The following is a 16,987-nucleotide window of genomic DNA, read 5'->3' as shown; positions in this document are numbered from 1 at the left end:
CCCAATGAGACAGAAGGAAAACATGACAAAAACTGATTTGTTCTGAAACAGGCCCTTCTCTTTCCACTTACAGGGAAGCAAGCCAAGTGCAGAGATGTCCTGTGCAGAGATGTCCTGTGCAGATGTGGAAGGGCTGTCTACTCTCAAATGGAACAAACATTCTTACTGGAACAGCCACATAATGCTCCTGCAGGGGCATCCTGGCTTTGCCCCTGGTCAGCATCCAAACCCATGCAACAGTGCTACCATCTTCTCTCACCCAGCTCTTAGCATCAATATTCAGTCCTCTTTCTCCCTAATCTGATCATTTCCTTAAATTCAAGAAATAAAAAATGTGTCATGTATAATTAAGATATTGCCCCGCCAATGACATCCAATGTTGATAAGAAATGAAGAGAAAAATCAATACTTTTTATTTCTCTGCAAAGGAATATCTTAGAAGAGAACAGTGATATGGAGAATAACCTCAGCTATACAGACTATACCAGATATAAAAGAAGACAGGTCAATGGAAAGACTGAAGGATTCAAATTCATCTTAGAATTAGAGTCTTCTCCCGCCCACCCTATACTATGACAAGTAGGCAGAGTCCTGACTCCGTGGAAAAACAGGTTAGAGGCCACTGCTTTAGTCTGGTCTGGCATTCTAGGCTGTCACTCACCTGTGCCATTGGCCAAGCCACTGTGGCTTGGGTTCTTGATGGGCTGGCGGTGCCGGGTGCTAGTATCGGGGCTCTGCTCGCCGGCTGCTGTGGTTGTTCTGGCTGAACCACCTGAATGTCTGTGCGTCCTGGGGATTCAAAGTATAAAGCAGGCAGATATAAGTCACTGTGAAAAAGAAAGAAGTGGATCCCACCTAATTCATCGTATTCCCTCTTTCACTATTTATTGGAAATAACACCTTTAATAGCCCCTCTAGTCTTTGACTCAACAGAAGCTGGCTCCAAACAGAGAGACGCAGGTAAGCTTCCTTCCTGGTAAAAGCCCAAAAGGCAACTTTGGGTAAACTTTTCCACTTGAAGTAAACACATGCAGAGTGAATTGCCCCCACATCTGAAATAACTGGCAAAATATCCTGTGACCATCATATTATTTTTATTGGGCTCAAATGTAAGAAATAAACAAGAATCATTGGATAGGCTACAGATGACATATTTCTCCCATTAGGCAAAAAGAGCCCCAAACTTATGCAAATCCATTTTCTCTATAGCTAGAAACAGGCTTCCCTTGGGAACAGAAGTCAAGGAGCATTAGACAACTTCAGCCAAAGCTTATGTTGACATGTTTTATCTAGAAAAGACGACTCAGTGGTCCATGCAAGTAAACGAGGAACAATACAGACAGGGCTCTATATCACAAGGACAACGGTAAGATCTGGCAGCAGAGGAGCAATCTGACATCTTCAGAAAACACAAGGCCATAGGCAGCACACATTCTCAGGGTTCTGTTGTAGCGTGACTTCGTCCACTTCATGAAAATGTCTAATCCTCCCTGCCCTTCAGCTGTTTTGTCAAAGGAAATTATTCTACTACCTAGTCATTATATACTACTTCCAAGAGTGAGAGGATTTAAATACCAGCCAGTGAAGAAAAGACCAACCCTGTCCAGGCAGAGAAGCAGAGGTCCAGAGAACAATCCATACCATGTGATATGGGGCAGCGAGAACTAGATTATGATGCCCATTTTATAGATAAGAAAACAGACACAGAGAAAATAAGCAATGGAGCAAACACTCAAATCCAGGCAGTCTAAGGTCAAGAGCCCACACTGTTGGGTTGGAGGAGGGGTTGGGAAGCCTGGACTTAAACTAAATCCCTCCTGGCCTATTCTTTCACTGGTCACCTGGCCAATGGAGAGATGACGAGGTCGAATAGAAAGTTTCCCACTGGGAGGCTGCACACCCCCCAGAACACCTCTGTTTGTAAGACTCTCCAGACCAGTGTGTTGGGACAAGCCTGCAGCACAGCAAACTCAGAGGTTCCTCCGGGAATAAGAAGCGCCCCACCAACTACCTTCTCCAGCACAAGGAACGGATTTTTCCAACAAGATGGGCATAAACCAAAACATTTATAGTGATTATCTTTGGACATCGGGAAGACGGATGCCTTTAGCTTTTCCTTCTGTGTTTAATTAGGTTTTTCTAGTTTCCTTCATTGAAAAAAATGAAGATATATAAATCACCTTTATTCTTGTATACTTTTGAGTAAGGAAAAAACACATTTTTTTTTTAAAGGAGAAAAAAGTGGGTTTTCTTGGGCCAAAACTACAACAACAACAACAAAAGAAATCTAGCAAACTCTGGAGTCCCTCATACCTACAGACTGCGTGGCAGTTAAAAATGGATGGAGAGGGCACCACTGAGCTATGGAAATAAAGATTTAATTTGGACGCTCTTTTTCCACCTTATTTTTCCCTGAGCTAATTTCATAAATCAAAAGCTGTCAACCACACCTCAGTGCAGAAAAATATTTCAAAGTCCCCACTTCATGGGAAGAAATGTCAGTATTGAGCATTTTACCACAGCTCCTCATCGAAAGCAGAGTGAGTGCGGACTAGTTCCAAAGGGAAAGACAGTCTCTAGCCACTGGTGAATGTATGGATATGTGTTGAGGGCAGAAAGCTTGAGAGAGATAAAACTGGTTAAGAGAAGGTTTATTTCAGTCAAGAATCCCCTTAAAAGGACAAAAAAAGCCTCTCTGATTTGGTACTCGCAGCCCACAGCAGAGGGCTGGATCCCTCAGGAGGACGCGGCCACGTGGGCAGCACAGAAAATGTGACATCAGTCCTGTCACACACACGGGCTCTGACAAGCCCATGATTTCTTCCAGGGGCCTGGGCTCCTTGTCCCTCTGCTGAGCAGCTGGGCATGACAACAGGGTGGGTCTCATTACTCTCCAGGCTCCTCCCTCCCTTCCCCGAAAGGGCATGTGGTCAGAGTTGAGAGAGAATACTTTCAGAAATGTTTAACCACTAATGATAGTAGCTTACCCTGAATGACAGGCTGGAGCAGAGCCGGGATTAGTCCTTAAACCAGGGGCAGCTGGGACCACTTTGCGTGAATTGCCACCTCCCTGCCTGTGGCCCACTGCCACCCCCGCTCCCCTCCACCTCCACTCCCTCCCCCCTGCCACACACACATAAATACCCTTCCCCTAGATTCTGCCCTTGCCTTAAATCTGGAGCTTCCACTTTTTTCCTCTTGAATTACCTTTAAAATAAGACTCTCAGAAGGAAGAGAAGGCCTCAGCGTTTGAGGAAAATCTCTCCAGCAGTTTCCTCTCTTGGAGGACTCACTCAACCCTTAAAAGACGGGATTGTGTCGTGATTAAAAGCTGGCCGAAATGCTGAAACCATGCACCAGAAGCCAAAATAGTATCAGGATAAAAGTGGGGCAATGGGGTGGGGATGAGCTGGGCTCCACCACAGACAGCCTGGCTTCAGCTCCGCCAATGACTTCAACCTTGGCCTGATCCCTCCACCATTTTGGGGGGGCGGGGAGAGTTATGCAGCCCCTGGGGCAGTCAGAAGAAGGCGGAACAGCTAAACTCAACAAACGGTTTCAAGTCACCTAGTTAGACAAGTCAGCTCTCGTTACAGCACACGCTTCTCAGAATGCTGGCATGTCCTCACCTCAGTTCCTCCCTCAGACACTGAGGCCTCCCTGAGGAAAGCCAATGGAGGCCAGGACCTTGAGATTCTCTCACCATGCTCCTGAAGGCAGATCTGCTGCAGGTGAGGTCCCCAGGAGGGGGCTCTCGCCTATTCCTTGCCATTCAAGCTTTGCCATTTACAACGCTGGCCTCAGTCGTCACCTGCACCCTGAGAGCCAGAGCCTTGGATGCCTTGGGACACCTTGCGTCACCCTTCATGAAGGCCACTGAATTGCATTCAATCATTATTTTCTGAGCACTAGGCCCTGTTCTAGGGCTAGCAACAGAACAGAAAGAGTCCTGACCTCAAGGAGCTTACATCTTGGTGGAAATGCAATGATCTTGCTCAGACACATTTGCATCACGCCCTACAATGCTGACATGTGGGAGCTACTTGGCCAGCGAGTGAGCCTGGCTGACAAGCTGGCATTGTCACTCAGTGAAGCTTTGTTGTTGACCATCATTACATATGCAGTAGTTTATGTGGAGTAACTAAACAAAACAAAACTTTCTTTGGTTTAAAAAAAAAAGGAAGCCAGTGCTAGCATTGGTAAAGTAAATGAAAACAAAACAAAGAGTCCAGAAAAGTGACGGCTCACAAGCCAGAGCAGAAAACGTTTTGCAAAATTAAAAAGTAGAATTCAAAATTTGGTGGTGACTCAGAACTTGACATTGATAAGTCTATCATATCCTTTATGTGGAAACTGATTTTAAAAAGCAGTTGGTGGCTTCATCAAAATTCAAAACTCCTGCTCTTCCAAAGACACTGTCAAGAAAATGAAGACAATCCATAGACTGGGAAACAAATCTGTAAACTACATATCTGACAAAGGACTTATATCCAGAATATATACAGGACTCTCAAAACTCAATAAGAAAACAACAAATCAATACAAAAAGTAATCAAAAGATTTTAACAGACACTTCACCAGAGAAGATCTACAGATGGCAAATAAGCACATGAAAGATGTTCAACATCATTAGTCATTAGTGAAAGGCAAATTAAAACCACAATGAGATATCATTACATACCCATTAGAATGGATAAAGTAAAAACAAACAAAAAAACCTGACAGTAACAAGTGCTGGCAGATAAATAAAGCAACTGGAACTCTCAAAACTTGCTGGAGGGAAGGTAACATGGTACAGCCACTTCGGAAAACAGTTTGCCAGTTTCCTATAAAGTTAAACACGCACTTAGCATACAAACCAGCAATCCTACTTCTAACTATTTACCCAAGAGAAATGGAAAGGTATATTTACACAAAACCTGTAGGCAAATGTTTATAGTGATTTTACGCATAATTTCCCAAACTGAAAACAACCCAAAGTCCTTCAACTGGATGAACAGACTGTAGTATATCCATTCAGTGGAATACTACTCAGCAAATAAAAGGAACAAGCTAGTGACACATGCAACAACATAGCTGATTCACAAATGCATTACGCAAAGTGGAAGAAGACAGATTCAAATAGCATAGCGTGCTATTCCATTTTTATGACATTCGGGAAGTGGTAAAACTGTAGGGAGAAAATACAGATCAGTGTGTACCAGTGACTGGGGGTAGAAGGAGGAGTTGACTACAGAGGGGCATAAGACAAAACCTTTTCTATCTTGATTATGGTAGTGGTTACCAGACTACAGTTACGCATTGCATAATGATGTTTTGGTCAACAACTGTGGTCCCATAAGATTAGTACGATACAGCCTAGGTGTGTGGTAAGCTATACCATCTAGGTTTGTGTAAGTATCCTTTTTGATGTTCGCACAATAACAAAATCACCTAACAACGCATTTCTCAGACTGTATCCCCATCATTAAGTGACACATGACTCTGTATCCTTTTGTCAAAATTCACAGAACTGCACACTGCAAAGGGTGAATTTTACTGTATGTGAATTACATCTCAATAAACCTAAGAATTTTAAAAAGCAATTTGTGTGTTTCAGCCACTGCAAAAAAGGCTCATCAAGTAAGAAAAAATAAAGTGAGTAAAAGTTTTAAAAGGCAGGTAACTTATGGTGTGAGGATGTGCTCAAAAACAACAGAAAACAAGAGCCTTGATTGCAATGTGATTTAGAAAATACTCAGGACTCGCCAAACACTGTATCAATGTGGGGATTCTTCAAAGGGATGCGTCTCTCCCAAGTGTCAGCAATTCATGGGTGACCAGACACTCGGTGCCAGGCATAGTTTTCTATCTCCAGAATATTAAAGGGAGGTTCTTTGACCTCAGATTCAGGCCCATTAGTATTCGAGCTCAACAGAAGAGGAGTTTTAGGGTATAACAACTGATAGTGGGTTTTCCTGCATAAAAAAAAAAAAAGGCACAGAAATTAAAATTGCCTAATAAACTTAAAACTTCTCACATTCCAATCCGGGGAATCAATATTTGCCTGGAGAACCAGAACCAAGAGGGCAGCTGTCCCACCCCTCCTCTGAGTCCTCTTAGCTGGCCATTGTCTTTTAATAGCAGCATGGAAACAAAACTGAGTGAGGCTGGCCAGTTTCCAGCAAGACAGAACCAGCAAAAAACAGGCACTTAAAATAGAAGCATGGAGAAAAAATGGGAAACAGTGATGGGAAAAGAAATGGTTTCCACCATTCAGAGAGGCATCAATAAGCAAACCTACTCCCACCTCCACCCTCCTCAATTCTTGCTCCTCATTCAGCTGTGGATCAGAAAAAAAAAAAAAAAAAAAATGAGGGGGATAAAAAGGAGAGGTGAAAAGGGAAAGGCACAATTAGAGTTAAAATGGGATCCTTCTAGTCATTCCAAGGGTAATTTACGGCTCCATTCCACACCCTAGCTCTTGCTGCCAGCCTCAGAAATGACAGGAAAGGTAAAAATAAAGTCCACTCTACATTACAGAAAGACAAATGATTTATTTCTGCCCAACCTGGAGTACACAGCAATCCTCTCAACAGTGACAGTTTTATGAGACTGGAAAATTCATCTTAAGAGAGAAGATACAATAAATTTTCACTCATCTAATCTAATTCCAGGTTGTGTGCTGGGCTTAACTGAAAAGAATGCTCAAACACCCTCCTAAACTTGAAAGAGACTGAAGCTTGGGGAACATCTTCACTGTCGCATTCTACCGCCAGCTCGGGGCAGCAGTCAATGACTTGAAGTTCCTTGAACATAAAAGGCAGCTCATGATTTATTTGTCTCATGGTCTGAGATCGTCTAACCTGAATTACAAGGGGGTAGGATGCTCTCACAGCATCGTGCACGAGGGCCAACAACCTCCACTGACTTAGAGGAGGAATCCACGTGGGGCAGACCCTGAAAAGAATGCGGGGCTCCAACTTGTACACGTCAACCAGAAAAGTGTCTCCATCTTCTCCCACTGGTATCACATCTTGTTTGAATCTGGCCCAGCCCAGAGCATCCCTATGCTACAGCCCCAGAACTGAAAGGACTACATGGGACCCTAAGGCACTGGGGATGACAGTATATTTGGGCATTATTTCTAAGTGTTCTGACGTAACAAATCACAAAGGCAGGAAATCAGCAGGAATGAGCTAAGTTTCAAAAAGAGTATGTTCAATGGACATTCCCCAAAACATCTCTCTGAACTCCTCATGAGGATTCAGAGACTTTGTTGATCTACTCACCTAGCATACTCTTCTCCGGACTCTTCCCCCAGCTGGCTCCTCATCCATATCTTGGTCTGAATGTCCCTCATCTCCCAAGCTACAACAAATTCCTTTGTATTCTCTGGCATAGCATTCTAATCTTTCTCTTTATGACGCTTCTTTTTGTAATTATATATTTGTTTGTGTGTTTATTTGTTTAATGTCTGTCTCCAATAAGGTCCATGAAGGCAGGGACCATGTCTTTTTTGTGTATACCCAGCATGTGCCTGACCCCACAGTAGCATACAAAAATATTTGCTGAATGAATAAAAGAAGCAAGTTATCAAGTTCAAAAGCACTCTTTGGCCTGTACTCTCTAGTACTTCCTATGTTCTTTGCAATCCAGTCACTCATCACCTCCCCATCTCCTGCCACCCATTGAAAGAATGGAATCTATGCCAAAGGATGGAATCCAGGGTCTACCAGGTATCAAGAAGGGTCAGAGCTACTGTCTACCAGAAAGACTAGCCCTAAGCGTCATGTGAAAACATTCTCTAGCATCAGAGCCTAGAAATAAAAATTCTTTCATCAGACTCATTTCATGCCCACATACATATATTAAAATTGCAAGACAATCTCCAAATTCAACCAGATTTTATTTGGCATAGGCTTTTTTTAATTCTAGTTGTAATTTTCAAGCACACTCCAACAGGTAAAGACTAGACAAGTGATTAAACATGAGAATTAAGAGAGAGACCTTCTGCAGTAGGCAGAATTTCTAAAATGACCCCTCCTCCCAAAGAATCCCAACCCTAACGCCTAAAACCAGTGAAGATGACAAGACATCACAACCTTCATTATGTTATGTTACATAGCACAGCTGACCTTAAGAAAGGGAGATCACCCAGGTGGGCCTGATCTAATCACATGATCTAGAAGCACAGCGCTTTCTCCAGAAAGTGTCAGAAGTGGAGGGCAGAAGAGGAAATCAGAGAGATTCAAAGCACAAGGGAGATTTGATATACCCTTGCTGGCTGGAAGATGGGGCAGGGGGCAGGGGGGACACATGAGAAGGAATGTGGGTGGCCTTAAGGAGCTGAGAGAGGCCCTGATTGACAGCCAGTAAGGAACTAGGGACCTCAGTCCTACAACTGCAAGAAACTGAATTTAGCCAATGACCTGAATGAGCTTTGAAGCAGATTCTTCCTTAGAGTTTGCAGATAAGCACGCAGCCCTGCCGATGCCTTGATTTTGGCCTTGTGAGACGATGAGTAGACAATTCAGCCAGCTACACTGTGCTGGACTTCTGACTTACAGAACTGTGAGCTAATCAATGGTGTTGTTTTAAGTCCTAAGTTTGTGGGGATTTATTACAAACAGCCATAGAAAACTAATAAATCCTCTCAATACAAATATATATCAATTTCCACAGAAGAAGAAACTAACTTTCAAATTACGGTTAGGTAATAGCCTCAGACCGAATTCCTTTTTTTTTTTTTTTGAGGAAGATTAGCCCTGAGCTAACAGCTGCCAATCCTCCCCTTTTTGCTGAGGAAGACTGGCCCTGAGCTAACATCCAGGCCCATCTTCCTCTACTTTATATGGGTGATGCCCACCACAGCATGGCATGCCAAGCGGTGCCACGTCCGCACCCGGGATCTGAACTGGCGAACCCCAGGCCGCTGAAGCAGAACATGCGCACTTAACCGCTGCGCACCGGGCTGGCTCCCCTCAGACCGAATTCTTGCTGCTCACCCTACCTCAATCTTACATCAGAGGGCCTTAGACAGTATGGTGCTGCTCTATGGAATCAGTGCTTGTCTCAAAGGGACAGCATTTCAGTGATCCAAATGGCCTTTCTGAGATGCATTTCTAAGATTCAACAACCACTTGGGAATTTGGACAGCTCTACATAAGTGAGATGTTCTCAGAGGGCAAATAAGCAACATTCTTTTTTGGTAGAGTTCAGGTACATGGACTTCACACATTCTTTTTCAAGACGTATTTATGCATCAACTTATCTCTTATTCCAATGTTAAACTTAAAAGTTGCAAGGATTTGAAAAGAATAGTCTATGAAAAGGATTCAATATGGAAAAATCAATTATGAGGAAAAAACAGATGAAACAGGAGAAAGTGAGCAGGCAGTGGGAACCCCCCACGCTCTTGGCAGTCAGGCTAAGCCCAGGAAAGCACAAGGCAGTTCTGATAAAAAGCCTCCCCTGCACCCTGCGTCCTGAAACCATCACTTCTCAGGAGTCGGGGCGCCAAGGAATGTAACCAGTAGCCAGACCCACCCTGAAGTTCTGGCAAACGAGGAGGAGGAACACAAGACTCTTTCAACTCAACAAATATTTATTGAGCTGCTGCTACGTGCAGCAAGGCAGTATTCCAGGCCCTGCGAGGGGCACAGAGATGAATGAGGCACAGACGCCTTGACATGGTGTTTGGCCAAGAACTCAGCACCACTCCCCATGGCACCCCTTCCTGGAAAAAAAAAAAGTAGATGGAAGAGGAAGAAGTAATTGCTCAGGAGTTCCCAACTCATCATTCTTTTCTAAGTGTAAAGCACAACTGTATGATCTGATTTAAAATAAAACTGTTTTTACCTTTTTTTAAGGTAAAATTTTTAAAAACAAGAACAAAACCCACCTGATCCAAATCTCCCCTTCTCTTTCACAAAAGAACAATTATTTGCACCATATCCTATTCTGGGGTTTTCACAAATCTCATTTTAAAAGTTTTTCGTCATTTCGTTATCACAAAGTTGCACCTTCAAAGGCCATGTGTAAGCACACAAAGAAGACCCAGCATGTACACATGCTAGAAAACTCCAAGTAAAGCTACACAGAAAATCTTCAGACAGGAGCCAGTGAATAAGTTCTTGTTCCCTTTACACCAACAGTTGCAGAATTTCATACTCCGTTACCAAATACTCAGCAGCCAAAGACATCTTCAACTCATCAAGACAAAGAAAAGGCAGGCCAAATGCAGGCCTGCGGGAGAGTTAGTCTAGAGATGGGGAACCAAGAAAGCAGAGCAGACAGAAATTAGAAGGCAAGAGGATGAGAACGCCAAACCTATCAAGAATCACAAGAAACATAAACGGACTAATAGTGACAGTTTAATGATAGAAGTTATCATATTGGCATTTAAAAAATCCAGTTAATTGCTGTTGTAACACCACCGAAAATATAAGGACCAAAGAAGTGCAAACTAAATGGATGGGGAAAAAAATATGCCGAGCAAATGCAAAACAAAAGGAAGTTCGGGTAGCTATGCTAATGTCAAACCAAACAGATTTTTTCAGGGATTTTTAAAATTCAGGCATAATTTACATATAGTAAAATTCACCCTTTTTAAGGCTATAGGATAATGAGTTCTAACAAATATCACAATCAAGACATGGAACGTTTCCATTGCCCCCAAACATTTCTTGGTGCCTCTTTGCAGTCAATCCCTCTCCTCCACTCCCAGCAGCTGCTGATTGGATTTCTGTCCCTATCATTTTGCCTCTTCCAGAATGTTAGATAAATGGAAGGAATCATACAGAATGTAGCCTTTTGTGTCTGGCTCCTTGCGCTTAGCATAATGCTTTTGAGAGTCATCCATGCTGCAGTAAATAAATTTTAAGAGGATAAATTTTAAGAGAAAAGGCACTAAAAAAAGAGAGGTTCACAAGATAAGCATAAAAAGTTCAATCTGTCCATAAGACATATTTCATATTCATACTGTGGACCCAATAAAATAACCTTGAAATACATAAAGCAGAAATTCACAGATACGATCTGGCCCTGCCCATGACTGCTGTCATCTCCTCCTGTTTTCCCATGGCTCCCTCCACTCCAGCCCACTCCAGCCACACTGGCCTCCCTACCGTTCCTTCAACTCCAAAGGCACACTCCCATCTTTGTTCCTTTACAACAGCCATTCCTCTACCCAGGCATTTTTCCCCCAGGCAGCCTCATGGCTAACTCTCTCACCTTCTTCAAATGTTCTCTTAAAGGTCATCTTCTTAGTAACCCCTCTCTTCACTGCCTTATTTAATACTGCATCCTGCTTTATGTAATATATTCATATAGATTTTTGCATGGATCAAATTTATTTTTTAAATAATAAAGATCAAGAAAACCAGAAAAAAGAGGAACACTCTGGGATTCTGCATTATTATAGAAGCCAAGGGAGAGAATGCTTCCAGAAAGGACTAGTCCACAAAGTTAAACCTGGAGACAGCTCAGGTTGGCCTTCGTGGCTGTAATTTTGGTAGAGTGACTGAGGCAGATGCCAGAATGAAGTGAACTAACACGTAAGTGGAAATAGGAGAGTCCCAAAGAGTATTGAGACCAATATCTTCACTATATTTTCAAAAAGTTGAGGGTACATAATAACTTCAGGAAACCCTGTGATATATAAAGCATAAAGCAATAAATTGTGTTTCCATTCTGTGACTATTTTTATCCAATGCAAAATGAAAAACCTAAATATAGAATTGTTTCAGTGTTTGAAAGGACTCACCCTATTTAGGCTGTTGAGTATGTCATCATAAAGACAGTCACTAAACCAAACCCCAAATCTCCACCTCCACAGACTCTGGTGCTTTCGAAAGGAGCCATCCAGTGCCAACAGAATCATCCTGAAGGAAAAGTCTAACCTCATCATACCAAACCACAGCCACAAACACCACAGTTGAAGCAACCCCTTTCCCTGCCATCCACATCTGTCCAAAGCATCTGCAGCCAGTTCTATTCTGGTCTTCCATCATCACATACCCAAGCTGCTTAAGCTCCCATGACTAAAAAGTCATTTCTCCAAGACCCATATTCTTTCTATTGGCTTCTCTCAAAACTCCCTTTCAATCACAATTTCTAGGACTGAGAAGTCCTAGAATCTAGATACAGATCTGGTTAAAGTAGAAATTTCACCCCTGTGCCCTAAACTGTGGTGACCCTTATATTGGCCCTGTTTTTCGAATATATTTTGTTTTGCTATTTCTCTTAAGTTTGGTTTGCATTCCTCCTCCTATGGATACACTTTCAGAGGACGGACTCTGTCCCAGAGCCACACAGCACCACTGTTCCATAAAGTCTGCTAAACACCAATCCCAACCACTACGGGGAATGCCATTTTAAAGTGACAGCTTCATAAGCTCCTCCTCTCCTGCATTTCTTATTTCCATGAGTGACATCACAAACCCAGAGCCTAGGAGTCCCCTCTATTTCTCCTCATCCTCTACCCTGTCAGTCACCGGTCCTGCTCAATGATTACACCTCCTGGGTGCTTCTAGATATTTCTCCCGTCTCCTCTGTAATCTGCCACTGCCCAAGACTAGTCATCAACTCCTATTTTACAAGTTCCTACAACAGTCCTCTAATTGGTTCCTGAGTCTAGTTTCAGCCTCCACTGTGTCAGACATTCCCACCCTCTCCTATTCCACATGCCTCCCTTCTCCTGCCCCCCTCACTGCAGGGAGTAGAAGACTCTCAGAGTCCATTGCAGCTAGGTTCTGGAGGTGTTTAGGCTGCACCAATGAGAAGCTCTTGCAGGAGATTTAGAAAGCAGAAAGGAGGGAGAGACCATTCTTCTTGTGGTGGTGATGACCAGCAGGGGCTCCTGCAGACTCCATGCTTCAGTGCCGGGACACCAGCTCATGGATGTGAGGCGATTGTAGGGGCAGTGGCAGTTTCCTGACATCTGGATTGCAGCTGCGGGGCTGCGACCTTGAAACCAAGGATGGGGAGGGCCTCACTTCTATTCCTCTGGCCCATCCAATGACTTTTATAAATGTCCAACTCCCATATTAAATCTCTTTCTGCTCAAAATACCTGGAATGGTTTCTGTTTCCTGCAATGAACCCTAGCTGAGATAGCTTCAAACGCATCCATCAGATACTTTCCTGAATAATTTATCACAGAAACAGCACATCATGCCCTTGCTCAAAATTCAGTGGTTCTCTATCTTCAAAGAATAAAATCTAAAGTCCTCAGTAAAGCACAAAAGGCCCTTTGTGAACTGGTCTTACCTTCTTACCATCTCCTATAGCAGGGATCAGCAAACTTTCTGTAAATGGCCAGATAGTGAATATTTTAGGCTTTACAGACCATACAGTCTCTGTCATAACTACTTAACTCTGCCATTGTAGCATGAAAGTAGCCATAGATGACATGTAAATGAATGAATATAGCTGAATTCACATAAAATTTTATTTACAAAAACAGGTGGTCAAGAGAATAAGAAGAAAAGCCACACACTGGGAGAAAATATTTGCAAACTGTTATCCAAAATACAGGAAGAACTCTTAAAACTCAACAAGAAGAAAAGGAACAACCTGATTAAAAATAAGCAAAAGACCTGAATAGACATTTCATCAAATAAGATATACACACGGCAAATGAGAATATGAAAAGGTGCTCCACATCATGCGTCATCAGGGAACTACAAATTAAAAGAGCAATGAGACACCACTACATGCCTCTTAGAATGGCCAAAATCTGGAACACTGACAACACCAAATGCTGGTAAGGATGTGGAGCAACAGGAACTCTCATTCATTGCTGGTGGGGATGTAAAATGGTACAGCCATTTTGGAAGATAGTTTGGCAATTTCTTACAAAACCAAGCATCCTCTTACCATACGACCCAGCAATTGCTCTCCTTGGTATTTACCCAAAGGAGTTGAAAACACGTCCACAGAAAAACCTGCACACTGTTTATAGCAGCTTTATTCATAATTGTCAAAACTTGGAAGCAACCAAGATGTCCTTCAGTAGGTGAATGGATAAATAAACTGTGGTACATCCAGAAAATGGACAATTATTCAGCACTAAAAAGAAATGAGCTATCAAGCCATGAAAAGACATGGAGGAAACTTAAATGCATATTACTAAGCAAAAGAAGCCAATCTGAGCTATAAACTTTATCACTCCAATTATAGAAAGGGTAAAATTAAGGAGACATTAAAAGGATCAGTGGTTGCCAGGAATTAGGAAGGAGGGAGGACCAAACAGGCAGAGCACAGAGGATTTTTAGGGCAGTGAAACCACTCTGGGTAGTACTATAATAGTGGATATATGTCATTATACATTTGTCAAAACCTACAGTGTACATCACCAAGAGTGAACCCTAATGTAAACTATGGACTTTGGAGGATAATGATGTGTAAATGTAGGTTCATCAGTTGTAAGAAATGTACCACTCTAGTGTGGGATGTTGACAGTAGTAGAGGCTGTATGTATGTAGGAGCAGGGGATATATGGGAAATCTCTGTACCTTCTGCTTCATTTTGCTGTAAAGCTAAGACTGCTGTAAAAAAACCCAAAACAGGTGGCAGCCTGGATTTGGCTTGCAAACTACAGTTTGCTACAACCATATCCTGAATATCTTACATGTCAACACTACCAAATGACTAACATTTCCTCGATTAAGCCAAGTTCTCTTATTCTCCCTTGCCTCTGTCTGTGCTGTTCCCTCTGCCTGGAGTCGCTTTCTTACCCTGACTTCATCCGTCTGCAAACTCCTTCAAAGTAAAGCTCAAACATGTGAGGTTTCCCCCCAGATCCTCCAGGTGGATTTAGGTAAACTTTCCACTATCTTCCTCTTGCATTTGTACTCATCACTACTATGGGGTCCATTGCACTGAACAGTAATCGTCACCTGTATATCTCCATCCCACTAGGTGCCACAGTCTTTGATGTCAGCAACCATGATTTTTCATCTTTTTATCATCACGACACAGCTCAGGGCTGGCTATCGATGTTTGCGGAACGAATATTGCCTTAACTGCACATTTTTGCCTTACTTTCTCCTAGTTCATGAGACATCCCTAACCAGCTCTCTGGTACACACCACACCTCTCTAGGCTCATAGAGAAGAAAAGCCCAATAAAACCCTATGAAAGAAATAGATCTGAACAAACAAATGTATAATAATGTGTAGCGCATAAATTTAAGTACTGCAAAATTAATAAATCGATGTATAAATGAATGTGTAATTCATCTCCATAATTACTTTTTGATGTCTGGCTTTGAGGATGTAGTGGGGCTCTTGTCCACAGTCTCAATCCTATTCTAGATATACCAACTGCTTGGAAGAGAGCCCTGCCAGCTCCTTGAGAGCAGGGACTGTGTCTCAGTTATCACTGAACGAATAAATGAATTACATTTATTCTTTTTCTCACTCCTTTCTCTTCCCCAGCAATTGTAATGAGTCTATGGCCAGATTTTAAGTAAGAGTTGTTGGGTGGGAAGCCTGAACGGAAACTGTGAAGGTGCTCATTCAGTTTCATGCTGACAAGGTGACATCTCCAAATAACCACAGTTCCAAATCAAGTAACCTTTAGTCATTTCAATTGATGGAGAGGTGGCAGTGTCCAACAATGACTGAGAGAAGGGGCCACGCCGGAAAGCTCCGCTCCCACCCCTCTTTCCCTGTTAGCTTTGCTTCCCAATCCCCCTGCCCTCCCAGGACTCCCAGCAGGACTCCCAGCAGGACTCCCAGCAGTGTTCCCAGCAGTGTTCCCAGCAGCCTCACGCCCAGCTGAGTTTATTTTTCTTTCCTTTCTGGGCTAGGCTGTCTGCAGACACAGCTGATGAGCTATTTAGAGCTCACCAGAGACCTTGGGGCTTTGTAAGTCTCTGAGATTACAGCTCTTTTAAATCTTCAGAGGTCATTAATGCCAAGGCAAGGGAGTCAATAAATTTGATATGTTTTCATCAAAGCAGGACTAAAACGGAAAGAGGAAAAGAGGGTGGATGAAAACTCTATCATAAGAGGTTCTGAAACTTTTACATATAAAAGAACCACAGGGGGAACCTGTTAAATTGCAGATTCTGACCAACATGGGCCAATACTGACAGCTGATGAGGCACACAGGCAAATTTAAGGCCTCTGGCTCTTCACACCAACTGTGCACACACATGCACGAGCACACACAGACACACACACACATTCATGCACGTTCACATATACTCTTAAAGAAAATAACTGAAATACATACATATACAATATAGGAAAATTAACTGTTTAAGCCCCTATATACAGCTTCTTCACCAAGATCCCCTTCACAGTTTTCAGAACTATTAATAAAAAACTTTATAAACCTAAAAGCAAATTCAATGCATTCTCCCATTTTTGGTACCATTTTCCTGTATGACTATGGAAAATCTACAGAGATTCTAGACTGAGGAGCTAGTTATTCAACTCAGAAGAAATCTTAAGTCTGTGCTTGGAGCAGCAACATCACTCACAGATAGTCCTAAGGGTTTCATCCGTTAGTTGATTTCACCTTAATTCCAGGATTTCATGTAATGGTGGCGGGGGGGGGGAGGGGAAAGACAGGTGACAAAGAATCAATAAGCCACAGAGGAACTCAGACAGCCTGGCTTTCCACTCTTCAGTCTCGAATTTCACAACCATTTCTAACCTAACAGTAACTCTGAAGAGAGCTGCCAGGACCAGCACGGATCTCCTCTGTTGGGTTCTTTTTCCCTCCACGTACACCCCACTGTTTGCTTCTCTAGTTCACTAGTTGGCCCCCTCAACTGGTTAGTCCCTAAGATACTGTACTGAACTGCTGAACAACGGACAACAGTCTCTCTGCAAACTCCCGCTCCGCTCTCTTCTTGGTCCTTCCCTTTCCACACACTGATTTCTTCTCTCTCTGAGCTGCCCATGGCGCTCACAGTTTTACTTGCCTGTTTCATATACATCTCATAAGTCACAAAGACTGCGAGCTCACTGTGGAAAGTAGAGGCCATGCTT

At 42.8% G+C, this 16,987-nt stretch overlaps 1 protein-coding gene across 6 annotated transcripts in view; it reads right to left on the bottom strand.

Annotated features, from left to right (window-relative positions):
• WWP2 (WW domain containing E3 ubiquitin protein ligase 2) overlaps positions 1–16,987 on the bottom strand; it is a 138,163-nt gene that overhangs the window by 53,575 nt on the left and 67,601 nt on the right. For all 6 annotated transcript variants that reach the window (XM_070613804.1, XM_070613807.1, XM_070613806.1 and 3 more), the window contains exon 7: positions 662–789. In XM_070613804.1, coding sequence (XP_070469905.1) covers positions 662–789 — 128 coding nt within the window. The remainder of the gene's footprint in view (positions 1–661; positions 790–16,987) is intronic.

Source organism: Equus przewalskii, chromosome 3 (assembly GCF_037783145.1).
Source record: "Equus przewalskii isolate Varuska chromosome 3, EquPr2, whole genome shotgun sequence".
In the NCBI taxonomy this organism is placed as follows: domain Eukaryota; kingdom Metazoa; phylum Chordata; class Mammalia; order Perissodactyla; family Equidae; genus Equus; species Equus przewalskii.
Note: the sequence above shows the minus strand (reverse complement) of the source record. Positions and strands in the feature narration are given on the sequence as shown.